Source organism: Artemia sp. Qi Xiang Cuo, chromosome 2 (genome assembly GCF_049724085.1).
Source record: "Artemia sp. Qi Xiang Cuo chromosome 2, ASM4972408v1, whole genome shotgun sequence".
NCBI lineage: Eukaryota > Metazoa > Arthropoda > Branchiopoda > Anostraca > Artemiidae > Artemia > Artemia sp. Qi Xiang Cuo.
Window position 1 is genome coordinate 6004027 of NC_142795.1, and position 15930 is coordinate 6019956.

Genomic DNA, 15930 nt, shown 5'->3' on the forward strand with positions numbered 1-15930 from the left:
TCAAAAGGACAAATCAGCAATGTCGTAGCAATGGCTAATTGTATCAAGTTGAATTTGAATTGAATTTATTGAAAAAAAGAAATAAATACTAACAGGGCTTGTTGTGGGGGATGTTGAACTAGCCAAAAGGAAATATATGCATCTTAATGCTATTGCTTGTACTCATAATACTACTACTGCTTCTACTAATACTACTGCTGCCAAAGCTAAGGCTACTACTATTAATTCTACTTCTACTAGTATTTCTGCTGCTATTAATATTAAGGGTATTAAGGCAAAAAAAATGGAATGTTTTGAAACTCTATGGAACTAATTCAAAACACTCTGCCCATAAAGGTCGTCAAGAAGACGTACTAGAAAAGACGTATTGATGGTATTAAGTTGAAACTTTCAGCGTGTGTTGAAGGGGATGTTGAAGAAATCGAAGGTGCTATGTGTGCCACTGTTGCTACTAAAACTATTGCTACTACGCTCGCTAAAAGCAATAAGGTGAAGCTTTTAAGGCATAGTCAGGCAGATCTTAAACTAAATCAAAACTAACTATGAGCTTGTGGATTTTCAAAAAGGTGACAAAGCAATATCGCAAGTACTGCTTACATTATTAGGTTAAACCTTTAAGGGTAAGTTGTGGCCGATTTAGAACTAGCCAGAAGGCACTATGTATGTACTATTAATAGTACCACTATACTTATTGTAACTCATGACGCTAAGGGTATTAAGGTGAAACTTATAAGGAACTTTTAGGGGGAGTTTCAATTAAACGAAAAAACTATATGTATGCTGGTTTTCAAAAGGGTATATAGGCAATACTTTAAGCAGCGCCGCTCTATAATAGTTAGAAATATCATTGACACTTTAAAAAAAGGTAATTTGATTCAAAATTAAAAGTTCTAGTGCCCCTTCTCCCAAGCCCCTTTCATTTTTCAAAGACATCCAGTCAAAATTTTGAGACAGCTATTTTGTTCACCATAGTAGGAATGTCCAGCAACTAAGTCTTTTGGAATATCGGGTATGTCAATCTCCTATATTTATGCAATTGACCCATTATGCTTTAAAACTAAATGATGTTTTAAAACTAAATCAAAAAGCACTGCGTGTATAGTTACCAATAAGAAACCTCAGCAATATCTTAAGAACGAGTGGAGGTTCAAACTTTCGGGCTGTTAATCTTACAACTTCTGCTCTTACAATTTAAATAAATCAAAAGACTCTAAGTGTATCCAGGTTGTCAAAGAGTATAGAAAGAATGTTTTAAGAATGATATTAAGTTTTATTTTTCAGATCAACTTTAGGAGGTATAAACTCAAGTTGAACGATACTATTTGTGTCCAGATTAAAAATTGTTGAAAAGTTTCTCCAACATACAAATAGCCAATCTATGGATTCTTATAGAGAAAAAAAAAATATCAAATATAATTTTTTCACTGAAAGACATTATTTCGATGAAAAACGAACAGATATTAATTTGATAAGTTTTTTTCACAAAACAAGTTTTTCATAGAAAAGTAAAGAGCTCCATTAGACCAAAATGAGCAGAAATAAATTCAAATAAAACTACCAACAATCACCATCAATGAATAAATGAAACCCAAAACGAACAGAAATTACAATAAATAGGCGAGTCAAGCACATAACGAGCAAAAATTAACATGAGTAGGGCTGATAACCCCCATGCCTTCTCAAGACCAGAACATAATTTACACATTCCTTAAAGTTTTGATAATTTTTATTTATTAAAGCAAAAAAAGTAAAAACATTTAAAATGTATTTTGGTTTGATCGTTTGACTTTATTTCTACTCATTTTTTGGTTAATGGATCTCTACTTAAAAAAAAAAACTTGTTTTGTGCTGAATGTTTTTTTAAATTAAAATATATAAAACTTCGTATTTTTAAAATGTCAAAATCGCCTATGTTCAAACCTGAAACAATGCCCCCCCAACGAGTTATATCATATTTTAACAATGTGTCAATTTACTTTACAACTGTAGTTGTTTTAATGTTATCATCTGAGCATCTATGCAACGATTGTAGTTTTTTTTACCTTTCATCCGGGGCCAAAAGAAAAGGTCATAAGACGCAAAGGACATCAGAACGTTACGAAAGAGGGTTAAATGCAAAGTATTGACTAGATTGGTAGAAATAATTTTTTTAAAAATGGATCTGCAATTAACTCCAATGTCCAATCAGGATGTAAACATTAGAATCATATTTTGTCTCCCTGTTTTGATTAATGTTGAAATGTTTTCTTGTTGCTCAGAGAAGGTGAGGGGCACTTATATGGATCCTAATTGAGAGTTGTATTTCTCCCAAACTGAGCTCCACCCAGATCAAAATTCTTTTACGCAGCTGTAATAAAGTTGTTTTTGTTACCCATAGTTTCCCTGCCTGTGACTGAGAATTAATTTTTTTTTTTTTTTCAGGTAATAACAAAGAACATTCATTTAGAGAAGGAGATTCAATTAGAGAGCATCAATTTTAACAACAATTATCTTGACAATCGTATACAACAATCTTATAGATGGCTTATAGATGGTATAGATACGATGTAAACTACGATTTAATACTTGCAGTTCGTGAAGGAAAACTCGAAAGAACAAGGGAGTTAATAAATACATTCGGGCTGTCATACTCACAAGAATGGTCTGATGGATATGTTTTACTTTGTGAGGCTTTGAAAAACAAGCATATATTAATTGCTAAATTACTTTTAGATTGTGGTTGTAAAGTTAACAGTGAAAATTCTTTTTATCCAACTTTTGGTACGCCTCTTCATTATGCTGTTATTTATGGTGATATAGAAATTGTTAAGATGGTTTTAGATAAAGGAGCCCATGTCAATTCTGTATCAACTTCAACTTACAACAATGGATATACACCCCTGCACTTTGCAGTTGAGAAAGATAGTGCAGAAGTTGCCAAGTTACTTTTAGACAGAGGTGCTAGTGTTGATCTTGGAGACCAAAAGGGCTTAACACCTCTTCGTATTGCTTGTATGAACCATAACTTAAATATTATCAAACTTCTTATACAGCATGGAGCAAAAGTTGACAAACATGATAAAAATGGCAAAACCACACTTCAGGTTGCTGTTGAAGAATTCATGTTGTGGAATTTTGAAAAAGAAATAACTACTGTTAAGTATATTTTAAAATGTTGCCCTGATATCAATAATCAAAGCAACAAAAACTCTCTTAAAATTGCAGTGTACCACAATGATAAAAGATATAAACAAGTTGTTGAGGCTCTTTCGGATTATGGTCTTACTGTAAACCCTACAGATACTTTAGGGGTTTTACACGCTGCCACTGAAAAAGGATATTTCAAAGTTGTTCAAGACCTTTTAAAGCAGGGCGCTGATGTTAACGCCCAAGATAAAAATGGGGATACCCCACTGCATATTGCAGGTAGAAATAACAACAAGAAGATTTTGGGACTATTGTTGAAAAATGGTGCCAAAGCTAGCTTTAGAAACAATTATGGTAGAACAGCACTTCATTACGCTTGTTTTAAAGCAAATTTTGAAGCTCAAAATGGCCGTGAGGAGATTGTAAAATGGGAGATTGTAAAACTATTGTTAAAATATGGGTCCCATGATATAAATGTCCAAGATGAAACTGGGATTACCCCACTGCATATTGCAGCTATAAATAATAAAAAGGAGATTCTGGAACTATTATTAGAAAATGGTGCCAAACCTGACCTTAGAGATTATTATGGTAAAACAGCACTTCATTATGCTTGTTCTAGAGAATGTGTAGTAGAAAATGGTCAATATGTTGCAAAAAGATGTATAGAAGCTATTGCAGTCCTCTTGGACTTTGTGTCTGGCATAAATATTACGTGTCTGAATAGTTTTACACCTCTTGATGAGACATCTCTTAATGGACGTACATCCATTGGGTTATATCCACGTATATCCATTGGGTTACCATCTGTGTTATATCTTGTGTGCCACATAGTTAAAATGAAAGTGGCAAATTTATATGTAAGTGAAAAAAATTTGCTGTTTGTAAGTCAAATAAAGGAATATATATTTTTCATGAATGGTTTTGATGAGAGGGATTTTCTGGACCAATGTGCGAGAGAACTGAAAAGAATGAAAAATGTAAAGATTTGTGATTGTACCATTTCATTTTTTGACATTTTGACAAAAGGGGCAAACTTGTTGGCAGTGTACATGAGGAATGAAAATGTAGTAAAGGCATCGAAATCTACAAACTATATGATAGAATTTCCATTGTACGCTAACATAATAAAAAGTCATTTCAGAAAGGGTATGGAAAGGAAAGAGTTACTTGAACTTGGCCATAGAAGTTTCAATTCTTTTTTTGAAAACCTCACTGGGTTATCATATGACTGCATAGAAAAAATATTAAGCTATCTGAGCAACGAAGACTTGGGAAATTTGATAGATGTTTCTGTAACTTGCATCAAAGGGACTTGCATCCACATAGCATTGAATTCAATCATATCAAGTCCATTCAATCACTGAACCAGAATTATGATATTGCTTATACTTTTCTTGTGGAAGGATCCAAACTTGCTTAAAAATTGGAAAATTGTCCTTTTTTCAACTATTGCCCACCCATTTTCTACGTATCTAAAATCATGTACCGAAAATTTTGTAAATGCAAGTTGGCAGGTTGAAAGATCTTAATATCAGCTATGGAATTATGTAAAAATGTCGCCTTTTGTGTTCATATATCAAAACCATAGAAGAGATCAGGAAGGTAGCACACTACAGACAGCACAGGGACCCTTAATGGTTAGAAGACGAGTTTTAAAATAATTTGAATTGAAAATAGAATACTCTTTATGAAAAAAGTAAAGGTATAAACTTAAAAGAATGTAATTGGAAGAATTAAAGATACAAAATCTTTTATGAAAGAAGTGAATGAAAAGGAAAAATCGTCATTGCTTGCGCTTGCTGTTTCAAATTTTTAGTGCTTAATCCATTGAGCCTGGAACACTCTTTAAATACATTGCTATAATTTGTTGATTTGTGTACTCTGATTGCTTTTCAGAATAAAATCATCTTTCAACGCATTTATCAGTTTTCATTTCTTCACTATTCAACATCGCCAATTTTGCTAACGTCCTATTTAACTATCTTGACTTAACCCATTTAGACCTTGTTATTTCATTTACTTTATACTTTTATATTTTTTTTCTCAAATCATCAATGCGTTTTAGTTTTTTTTTTGTATATTGGACATCACTGTAAGTTTCTTAGTTTCCAGAATTTACACTTCAATTTTTAGCCAATAAGCTACACCTCAAACTAATTGTTTCTTGCTTTAATTCTGGTGAAAAAATATTGCTTATTAACATTTGTGTTTGAATTATTTGCAATACGCTTTAAAGAAAGCTATTTTTTCTATGGTTTGACTGGAAATCAAAGTAATTCTCACTCTAGATAACTGTTACTCTATTTCAAAGTCTAAAGATATTCGACCAAATTGATCAAAGGAAAGAGGTCTTTTACGCAAAGGCGTGGTAAAGGATTTTTTTTAATGGCTTGACAGAAAAAGATATTGAGAAAAGTTATCATTATAAATGAGATAATATTGTTTTAATTCTGTTTTTGTCCAAGGTTTTTATATTATTCACTTCATTCCAGAGGGAATGTATCTCATTTTTCACATGTAAAACTTTCTGTCAGTCATTGAATCTTTTGCGTAAATTTCCGTCGTATATAGGCTATGGTCATAACTGGTATTATCAAAGGGGGCGGTTGGAAAACAGTTTGTACATTGTTTAACAATTTAACACAATTTGAAAATTGTGTTACACAAATTTTGGATGCCATAAATTATTTTATAGGTCTTATTACCTTTCACAGCAAGGTATGAATATCCTCTACTCCGTAATAAGATCCTCATTAGCTTACTAGTGGGGCTTTTAAGCACAAGAATCGTGCACTTCTGGCAAAAAGCACCAAAATTGGTAGAAATATAGATTAAAGCACGGGGAATCAATGGTGACGGGAAGCACGTCCAGCGGGCGCTCTTAAGCATCTTTACGAGCGGCCGAAGCGCTAAAAAAAAGTGCAAATTTATCAGCATCTCTATAGTAGCATCAAAGCCTCTGAATATACATTTTAAGATAGGGCAATTCCAATGGTGCCTATGTAAAAAGTAAAGGGCGCAATAGAACGCTAAAAAAGCGCGTACAGTAGGCGCGCCTATCCCATATATTACCAAAACAGGCAAAAACATAGTTTAGAGTGCTAGAAGTCCGAAGACTACAAGCAGCAGCTCGAGTTTGCGCGTCAAAGCGCAAATTTGTGCGCTCAAAAGCGCTCAAAACTGATGGAAAGTTTGAAGAAACTCTGGAAAAAGTGGTAATGTAGTACAAAGTATGGGGGACTCAATAATCATAGGTAGAAAGTCGAGCGATCACTTTATAAGCACCTTTGCAATCGCTGAAAAGTGCGCTAAAAGCGCAAAACTCATTTGCTTGTTACAGAAAGTGCAGATTTGGTAGACATACGGTTTGAAATACCGAGAGTCGAGTGGTGTTAAAAAGAAAAAGAATCTGTAAGCCAGTATCCGGTCCTGACATGTCTTTATGCCCGCTTCAAGCGCAAAAATAGAACAAAATTACAAAACATTAGTTTCTTAAAACAAGCGATAATTTGAAATGACATCGAACATGCAATAGCACAATTTAGAGCGTCCAGCAGAGCCAACGACACTTAATGACACGAAGAGACTAAAGGACTTCAAACACACATAGAGACCTACATGGCACTTTTTGGATATGCACAACCAAAAAAGCCATTTTCGTTTGCTACTTTAGCTAGCTTGTCTTGATTGTTACTGGAAAATGGAATTCAAAATAAGGCAATAATTATAGGATTAGGCAAGGATTAGGCAATAATTATAGGAAGGCAATAAGATTTTAGGAAAACCTTAATTAAGCCACTTTATAAGAAAGGTGATAAAAGTGAGTGTGGTAATTATCGAGACATTAGTCTGGTCTCTGTAGGTAGCAAATTGCTTAGTAATATGATACTTCTTAGACAGAGAGATGCCGTAGACAAAGTTTTAAGAGAAGAGCATTGCGGTTTTAGAAAAGGTAGAGGATGTGTTGACCAAATTTTCACTCTTAGGTTAATAATTGAGAAGTGCCTAAGTTTTCAAACACCTATGGTCCTCAGTTTTATAGATTATGAGCAAGCGTTCGATTCTGTTGATAGAGGAGCTTTAGTAAAGGTTTTATCCTTGTATGGTATACCAGACAAATACATTAAAGTGATTAGTGCTATGTACGAGAATAACACTGCTGCGGTTAAGGTAGGAAATGAGGTTAGCAGCTGGTTTTGTATTAAATCAGGAGTTAAGCAGGATTGTGTTCTATCCCCCTTTATATGGATTATTTTGATGGACTTTGTTTTAAGGAGCACAGGAAAGGCAATGGGAGACCACGGAATCAAATGGGGAGGAAAAAGTCTCCTGGACTTGGATTATGCTGATGATTTAAGCATCCTAGATGAAAGTGTGAGCAAAATGAATGAAGTTTTAGAGGCTTTGCGAGTTCAGGGTGCTAGTATTGGTTTGAAAATTAATGTTAGGAAGACCAAGTCACTAAGGCTAGGAATAAGTGAAGATGAAAAGGTGACGTTGGGTAATGAAAAGATTGATCAGGTGGGCAGTTTCACTTACCTTGGTAGTATTATTAGTAAAGATGGTGGGAGCAGTGAAGATGTTAAAAATAGAATAGCCAAGGCTCAGGGTGTTTTTTCACAGTTAAAAAAAGTCTGGAAGAATAGGAAGATAAGTCTGCAAACCAAGATTAGAATCTTAGAAGCTACAGTGATGACAGTGGTCAAATATGGCTCTGAAGCATGGACGCTCCGAAAAGCGGATGAAGATTTGCTAGACGTTTTCCAGAGAAATTGCTTAAGGATTGTTCTGGGTACCCGGCTGACTGACCGTATTTCAAACAATAGGCTATACGAAAAATGTGGTTCAATACCGCTTTCTAGGTCTATAATGAAAGAAAGGTTGAGGTGGTTAGGGCATGTTGTTCGGATGAAGGATGACAGATTGCCGAAGATTGTTCTTTTCGGCCAACCATCTAGGGCTAAACGGAAAGCAGGTCGTCCCCGTCTGGGTTGGGAGGACGTCATAAAGAAAGATTTAAAGGAAATGGGAATTTCGTGGGCGGGTGTAAAAAGGGAGGCGTTGAATAGATTGGGGGGGAGGAGGAGCGTGCGTAGCTGTGTTGGCCTCAGGCGGCTTGGTGCTGCGATGAGTTGTTAGTAGTAGTAGTAGCAATAATTATCATATAATATGGTACTTTGCTGAGATATCAGATCATATGTTGAACAACCAATGTTCTAAGTTAGGCTTAAGCCTTAAAAAGGACATCATAATGCATAAGAATTCATTACACTTGGCAGGACACGTAGCAAGAGCATAACTTGGTGCACTCAAGTGAGCTGCTCTTCCAGTTGCAGCACCCAGAGCATTGCTTTTTGCAACTGCGTCGTATAAGCTCTCGACAGGCGACAGAAGCTTGGGGAAGAGTTGACCATCGGGGAGCCCATTGCTAGTCTTTTCCCATCCGTAATCATTGGGGTTCTTTTTGGGAATAATGGCAAGATGAGAACTGGACCATACCTGGGCTTGAATGTAAGCGTGCCGAATGTGCTGGTTTAGCGTATCCTTTCTTTGTGAACAGATACTTCCTCAACTTGTTTACCAACTCTTTCCCACTGGATCAGTTATATACAAGCCCAATGAACTTTTCAATATGTGCAAAGTCATTCTCAGTGAGCTCTTGAAGAGGAGAAGACAGGCGGTTGAAGACCGGTGTTATGGCACTGTGCGCTTTCCATGATTTCCTAAGCTTTCCTTCGCCATGCCACAGGTATGTGGACACAGTCTTGCAGCCACTTAGAGCATGGATAAAAAAGCAGTGACTGCGCCTTTTCTTAGCCAAGTGCAGTTGCTATGTCGTGAACAGGAATATAGCGGAAACTCTACCTCTGGCTACGTACAGTTGATGAACCCCAATAAGAAAGTACTTTGTGATGAGCACAACTACATCTGAACCAACCGTTCTGACAGTTGTGAATTTTATGTTGCTGCGCGCTTTTGGTAGCAGTGTTGCATATATTTTTTGCCGTAATACGAATAGTTGTCTCAACACTGAAGGAAGCCAGTCTAGTTTTTTGGAATTGGCCTTCTTTCTTCACCCTTTTACCGTTACATAGCCTTGCCGCGCTTTTCTCATGTAGAAATTTTCAAGCTATCGGACTTATAAACGTCAAATATGATGTCAACTCGCTTTGTTTCACTTGTGAACTGCTTACGCAGGTATTGGAAGATTTCTTCTATAACATATTCGCCAAACACCAGAAAAACACGAACTTGGTATCTTTTTACCGCTTCGGTTAGTAGGAAGGGGCCCAGAAGGTACAGGGGGAACCCCACATATGGGCATAGAATACTAACGGGAAGTAACGCAACATGTTCAGTGAATATGAGCATGACATGATCAATGACATCCAGATAATTTACCCTGAATTTACGTAACAGGATGATGTCGAAATCAAAGTATTGTGTTATCAGTGATGCCACAATTCCGCCTTGAGACTCTGCTTATATTGGTCGCGTTTCGAGGCTAGAGTAACAGTACGCTTCAACACATTATGGAGCAAGCATCAAATACAATGGATTTAGAACTTATTGCAGGACAAATTTATAACGTGAGTTCTGTTTATAAATAATTAATTTATTAATTTACTAGATAAATTTTTACCAAATCATATTAATGACTAATGTGGTTATACAACTCGTTGTCCATTTTTTCTATGCTCTTTCCAAATATAATCATTTTTGGTTGTCGGAAATGAATTTTAGCCCCCCCCCCCAATATATTCAAATTCAGAGCATATATATATATATATATATATATATATATATATATATATATATATATATATATATATATATATATATATATATATATATATATATATATATATTTTTTTTTTTTTTTTTTTATATATATATATATATATATATATATATATATATATATATATATATATATATATATATATATATATATATATATATATATATATATATATATATATATATATATATATATATATATATATATATATATATATATATATATATATATATATATATATATATATATATATATATATATATATATATATATATATATATATATATATATATATATATATATATATATTTGCACATTAGAGGAGGGGGATGGGGTTGCATGAAGTCTATATTAAGTGTAAATTAGCTAGCATTTTTTATCTGATCGTATTTTTTCTACTAGGCCTACCGGATGTGTGTATGTTAACGATCTTTTTCTATCTAATGTTAAGCCTATGTGCTGAAGCTTTGTTATCAAGTCTATATGTCTAAATACCACCTGTTTCTTGAGCTTATAACATCTCAATAGTTATGCTGGGGGTTTGTAGCCTAAGTAACTAACTAAATTTGACAATTTATTCCCCCCCCCTCCCTTCCATAATTCCCGGTTTTAGCCTTCTCTGTTTTTTCATTAGCCCTGGTTTTTAGAAGCATAATTTCTAAGATGTTTACATGATTTTACCGAATATTAGGTTTTTTGTTTGCCTTTCTTTTCTGTAGGCTTTTCCGAAGGACACAAGATAATTATACATTATATGACACATGAAAGAGGACAAGTATGGCTAATATGAAATAAAATAGGATGAAAATATTATAGTTTAGAAACAAATTTTGGGGTATATATATTTGCACATTGTGGGAGATGGGAGGGTAAAGCATCGGTACTCCCCCATGGCCACTATCGAATTTCAGATCGAGTTGATTGTGTGTAATATCGAAAACAACTCGGTCTGAATAAATTAACTTAAATTCAAAAAAAAAAATAGTACTTGGTGGGTGAGGGGACAATAATTTCTCAATTAAAATCTTCATTCCTTTGCCATCATCATCTTCATCATTTAGCTTTTACTGCAGCTATTGTATGCAGAGTTCCCGCCGCAGCGGGCCGCCCTTTCTGGCGCCCCGGCCGCTGGCCTTCGGCCCAGGGGGGTGGGGGGTGAGCCGCCCGGGGGTTGGGGGGGGGGTCCTTGGGGGGTTTCTCATCTTTCAACTGTTGAAGTTAGTGTTTTCTCCTATTTTCTTAGTCATGAAATATGTTCACCTGTGCTGCTGCTATTGTTCTTGCTGTATTTTAAGTTGTTTTTCGTCAATAAATGAAAAAATGTTGTTCTTGTTGTTTTGCTATTGTTGTACAAAAAGTTTTGTTAATAAAAGAAAAAAGTATGATTTTAATTTTGTCATTCAATATCGTGCTAAGTAAATCTAAGGGAAAATTATTGTTATTTATACATTAGAAAAGTATGGCTTACAGTTGGTTGTAGTGCGATTATTGTCTGCATTAGTAGTAGTATGGATCAATTTCAAGCACCATTCAGGTCGTTTCTGTTTGGTCCGTCAATTTCGGGGAAAACGACACTTTTAGCTAAAATAATTAAAAATTGTAATAAAAAGTTTTTGTAAAAACCAAAGAAAATTTACTATTGCTATAGTATTTGGCAGGAGTCCTACGATCTAATAAAAGCTATTGCCACTGCCACATACATGCCAATACAATTCATACGGGGACTACGTTTTCAATAGTATTGAGCCAAACTCATGGCTGATTATTGATGATTTAGCTGAATCGATTGAACAGTTCTCACAGGAAAAGCTACAACCGTGTACTGTTCGCGCTCATCATGAACATATTTCCATAACACTAGTTCTGCACAATCTGTTTCATCAGAGCAAGTGTATGAGGACCCTTGCTTTGAACTGCACCGTCTATATTATCTACTGAGTTGTTCTTGACTCAAGTTCTCTAATAACTCTCAATAAGCAAATATATCCAGGTGCCCCCAAATTTCTACTTTCAGTGTACAGTCAGGCGACAAATAAGCCCTACGGGTACATTTTGCTAGATCTTAATCAGAATACACCCGAGGATCTACGTGTAGTCACAGATATTTTCGACAAATAAATTACTGTAATCTTCCGGTGAACAGTATAAAAGGCATTTAGTTGCTATCATGACATTGAAGAAACTACACGAAAATAGACACTTATTTTCCGTTCTAGGCACTTCAAAACCCCCATTCAGGAAGGCAATGCTCAAACATGGTGTTGACAAAGAATTTATTAATCTAATATCTGAACTTTGTTTAACTTTAACTGAGGGCAATGTACAGTTGCAAGAAAGTGTTAGAAAACAGACAAAGCAACAACGTTCCGCCGGACGTGCCTTGGCTTGCAAAAAAAAAGGAAAAGATTTGAAATAAAAACGCGTCCTTTAAGTGGGTGGTAGCTTTTTTACGCTTTTACTACCAATAATCACAGGACTTGTAAATAGTTTTCTCTAGATGGGTAAACCCTATAAATTGACTCCAATATAACTTGTCCTTTCACCAGTTGAACACTTTGAAGACAATCTAAGCAAATTCATTAATGATGAAAATATTGCCGATGATAAAAAGCTAGTTTTACTTCAAGATGCACTGCGTCGTGTGAACAAACATAGACCTTATCGTGAGAGGTCCATCATCGCAGATCCCCCCCCCCAAACAGGGGGGGGGGATGATTATCAAGTTCAAGTCGATAGTACAGGGAAACAGATTATAATTCAGGGAAAAGGTTATAATCTACTCGATTTGATTTGCGATATGGTTACAAATCGTAAAGGACTTTTATCATTTGACAATAATCTATTGACAATAATCAAAAACTTCCCCAAAAGTCATATTGGCAATAGGCAAATTCTAAAGAAATTAAGAGAATATAATAGAGGTGTCAGCCCTATAACAACGCCAACAACATTTAAAAAAGAAGAAGATTCTAATTCAATCTTGGAAATACTTCCACTCCTAGTAGCAGCAGCAAGGATTCTACAATAGCGATAATGACTGCTTTACAAAAGTAAAGAAGTAATAATAACAACTTATCGTCATAAGCACAACTCTCAAGTATGCGTAAAAGAGCAAGGGGAATTACACTACGTGTTTGTGTTCAAAATGGATGAAGTTCTAAAGCGTATCTATGGAAAAAGTGATGAAGTGGGAAGTCTAAGTTCCCCCACAGCACTTTCTAAAGTTGCCTCTGACGTAGATGGCAGCACTTTAAAAAACGTGAAAGAATATCTTGAAAAAGAAACAAGTTACACTCTGCATCGGAATCGCAGGCTTCGTGGGAAACAATATCGACAAACAAAAGCCTTTTTCCCTCTGCATATAATGCAAACAGATCTTTTAACTCTAGATGTGATTCAAAGACGTCACAATACACCCTGCAAATTTATTCTAGTGGCAATCAGTGTCTTTAGTTGCTATGCATATGCCATTCCATTGCGATCAAAGAGAGGTGTTGAAGTTGCTCAGACTTTAGTAAGTATTCCTGAACAAGATTGCTATAGAAAATTCAAAGTGACTGCGGTAGCGAATTTTTAAATCATCATGCGCAAAAGGTTTTATTGAAATATAATAGAAAGCTATATCACAGTTACAGTCCGATAAAAGCTGCATTGGCTGGACGATTGATAAGAACGATTCGTCTATTAATTTTGAGATATTGCACGCTGAAAAATACTGCTGCTTTTATTCTTGATTTAGATAAAATCATACAAATATATAACCGACGACCACATCGATCCCTGTCCAATGTTAGCCCTCAGGAAGTTCATTGCAGTGAAAATACATTTGATGCTTTTCTAAAGCAATATTCCAGTGAAAAAACAACAAATAAAAAATGCAATGTTGGCGATAGTGTTCGAATTAATAGAACCACCAATTTTTTTGAAAAAGGGGAATTATTTATGGAGCACTGAACTTTTTAAAGTGTCCAAAATCCTAAACACTGAACCCTTGACATATCGGCTGCGAGACACCAAAGATGATGAGATCCTCGGCGGTTGTTATGAATATGAACTTCAAAAAGGTAGAAATAGTAGTTAAATTTATCAAATTGAAAAGATATTAAAGAGCCGTACTCGCAGGAGCAAGAGACAGTTGCTTGTTCGATGGCTAGGATACAACACTGATTTTTATTCTTGGATTGCAGTTGAAGACATTAAAAATGCCCAATGATTTCTATGTGTCATTTATGTCTAATGTCTCCGATCCTCTCTACAATGATTTGAGTAAAATAAAGAATTTTCGGACAAACTTTTCCCCCACTATCAAATTCGACAGCACCTATGAAGTGGTTCTTTTCGATTGTATTCTCAAAAATAACCACGACATCCTAATAAAAGATCACATTTATGATATAAAAATTAGACCCTATGATTGGCCACCACTCCCCGATAGCGAACACCATAAAATTCAAATGATCAATTGAATGGATTATCCCTATATTGAATTACGATACGAGTAACTCGCTTGTATGAATTATTTGTGTCCTTTTATCAACAAAAGAGTTACCATTCGTAAGAAGGGAGCCTGTAATTTAAAGTAGTCAAAAGAGCAAGAGAGGATTTGCATTAGTTCACCTATTGCTGGTGGAAATTTTTTTCTCAATGATAATTTTAAAGATAGTCTTGGCTTTAAACTCAATATAATCAATGGTGAAAGTGCAGTAAACACTAATTTTATTTTTGCTGACTACCCGCATGCCTTCTCCACGGATAGCTGTATATTTCTGTATGCTTCATTTATTGAAACATCCAGAGCTAGCATCAGTAATTCTCCCCTTCTACGAGCTCATTAACGAAAAATAAACAAAAATCATACTCGTTATTAAAATATCTAGCACCTTCAGTCTAACTCAGTAAACAATTCCTATTCTGAACTCTGTCTGTTAACACTAAGAACTGAATTAGGTGATCCCCTAGCAATATCAAAAACTTTGGCTGTGATTACACGCCATTATTGACCCATCGTTGTCGGTGTTCAAAAACAAGATGTCTAATAGAAAAGTGGTATTCATTTGTCCTGATATTGGCTGCTATTTTAATACTCTTAGCCCAAGACAACTGGGAAATAGAATGGACTATTACAAAGGTCATTCATCAATGTTTGGCTATGGTCTTGGCAGTTGGTTTGCTAAGCTGTTTCGCTCTGCATTACCTCTGGCTGGAAAATATATTGTTCCGGCTGCGACAGATTTTGCATCCTCTACACTATACGATTGGAGCTCTGGCAAGGATTAAAAAAAAAGCTTCGGAAAATCTTAGGTCTAGTGTGCGAACCCTTGGCGAGCAATTGAAATCTCAACAAAATGGAAAAGGTTTAAAAAGGTCGAGAAACAGTGCACCACTCATCAGTCTCTACTCAGGTCAGAAACAAAAGACATCTCTCCTGTCAAAGAAAAGAAGGAAAAAGACGACACTTACAATAAACAGAAGAAGAAGCCCCAGGAAGAGAATTGTTAGATCGAAACTGGATTTCTTTTCATAGACTGAACAATGGCATATCTACCGCATAAGGATTCCCAACCTTCAATCACGTCATCTTTAAATCTATTCAATGAAGAAAATGTTCTTGTGAGTGTAAAATATGGATACTATGAACAATTTTATCCACAATTTTAGATAAAATCCGCTATTATCCTCCGATAATATCCACTTTCAAATTTATTCCAATGAAGACTACTTTATGGATTTGTCTTCGAAATTTATAGATTTACATATGATAGTCCGGAAATCCGACAATGGAATGGAAGTTTATGCTGATGGGATATCTTATAAAAACTATATATTACATAATTTATATCGTTAAGTCAGTGTCTACATAAACGGTACTTTGGTGAGCACAAGCAACAATCTCTCGAATTATACAAGCTATATGCAGTTCATGTTGATGACACCCAACTCATACAAGGAATTGAGAGGCACCTCCAATGGTTATGAATATATTACAGATACTAATAGTA

At 35.2% G+C, this 15930-nt stretch overlaps 1 protein-coding gene across 1 annotated transcript; it reads left to right on the forward strand.

Moving 5' to 3' along the window:
• The first annotated feature begins 2425 nt into the window (after positions 1-2425).
• LOC148954842 (uncharacterized) lies at positions 2426-5047 on the forward strand. Its single transcript, XM_089107966.1, has one exon. It carries the CDS (start codon positions 2520-2522, stop codon positions 4491-4493), a length of 1974 nt encoding a protein of 657 aa, XP_088964092.1. The 5' UTR covers positions 2426-2519; the 3' UTR covers positions 4494-5047.
• The last annotated feature ends 10883 nt before the right edge of the window (positions 5048-15930 follow it).

Coding starts and splice junctions, on each gene's coding strand:
- LOC148954842 (XM_089107966.1), top strand. CDS start 2,520: ATGGCTTATAGATGGTATAGATACGATGTAAACTACGATTTAATACTT.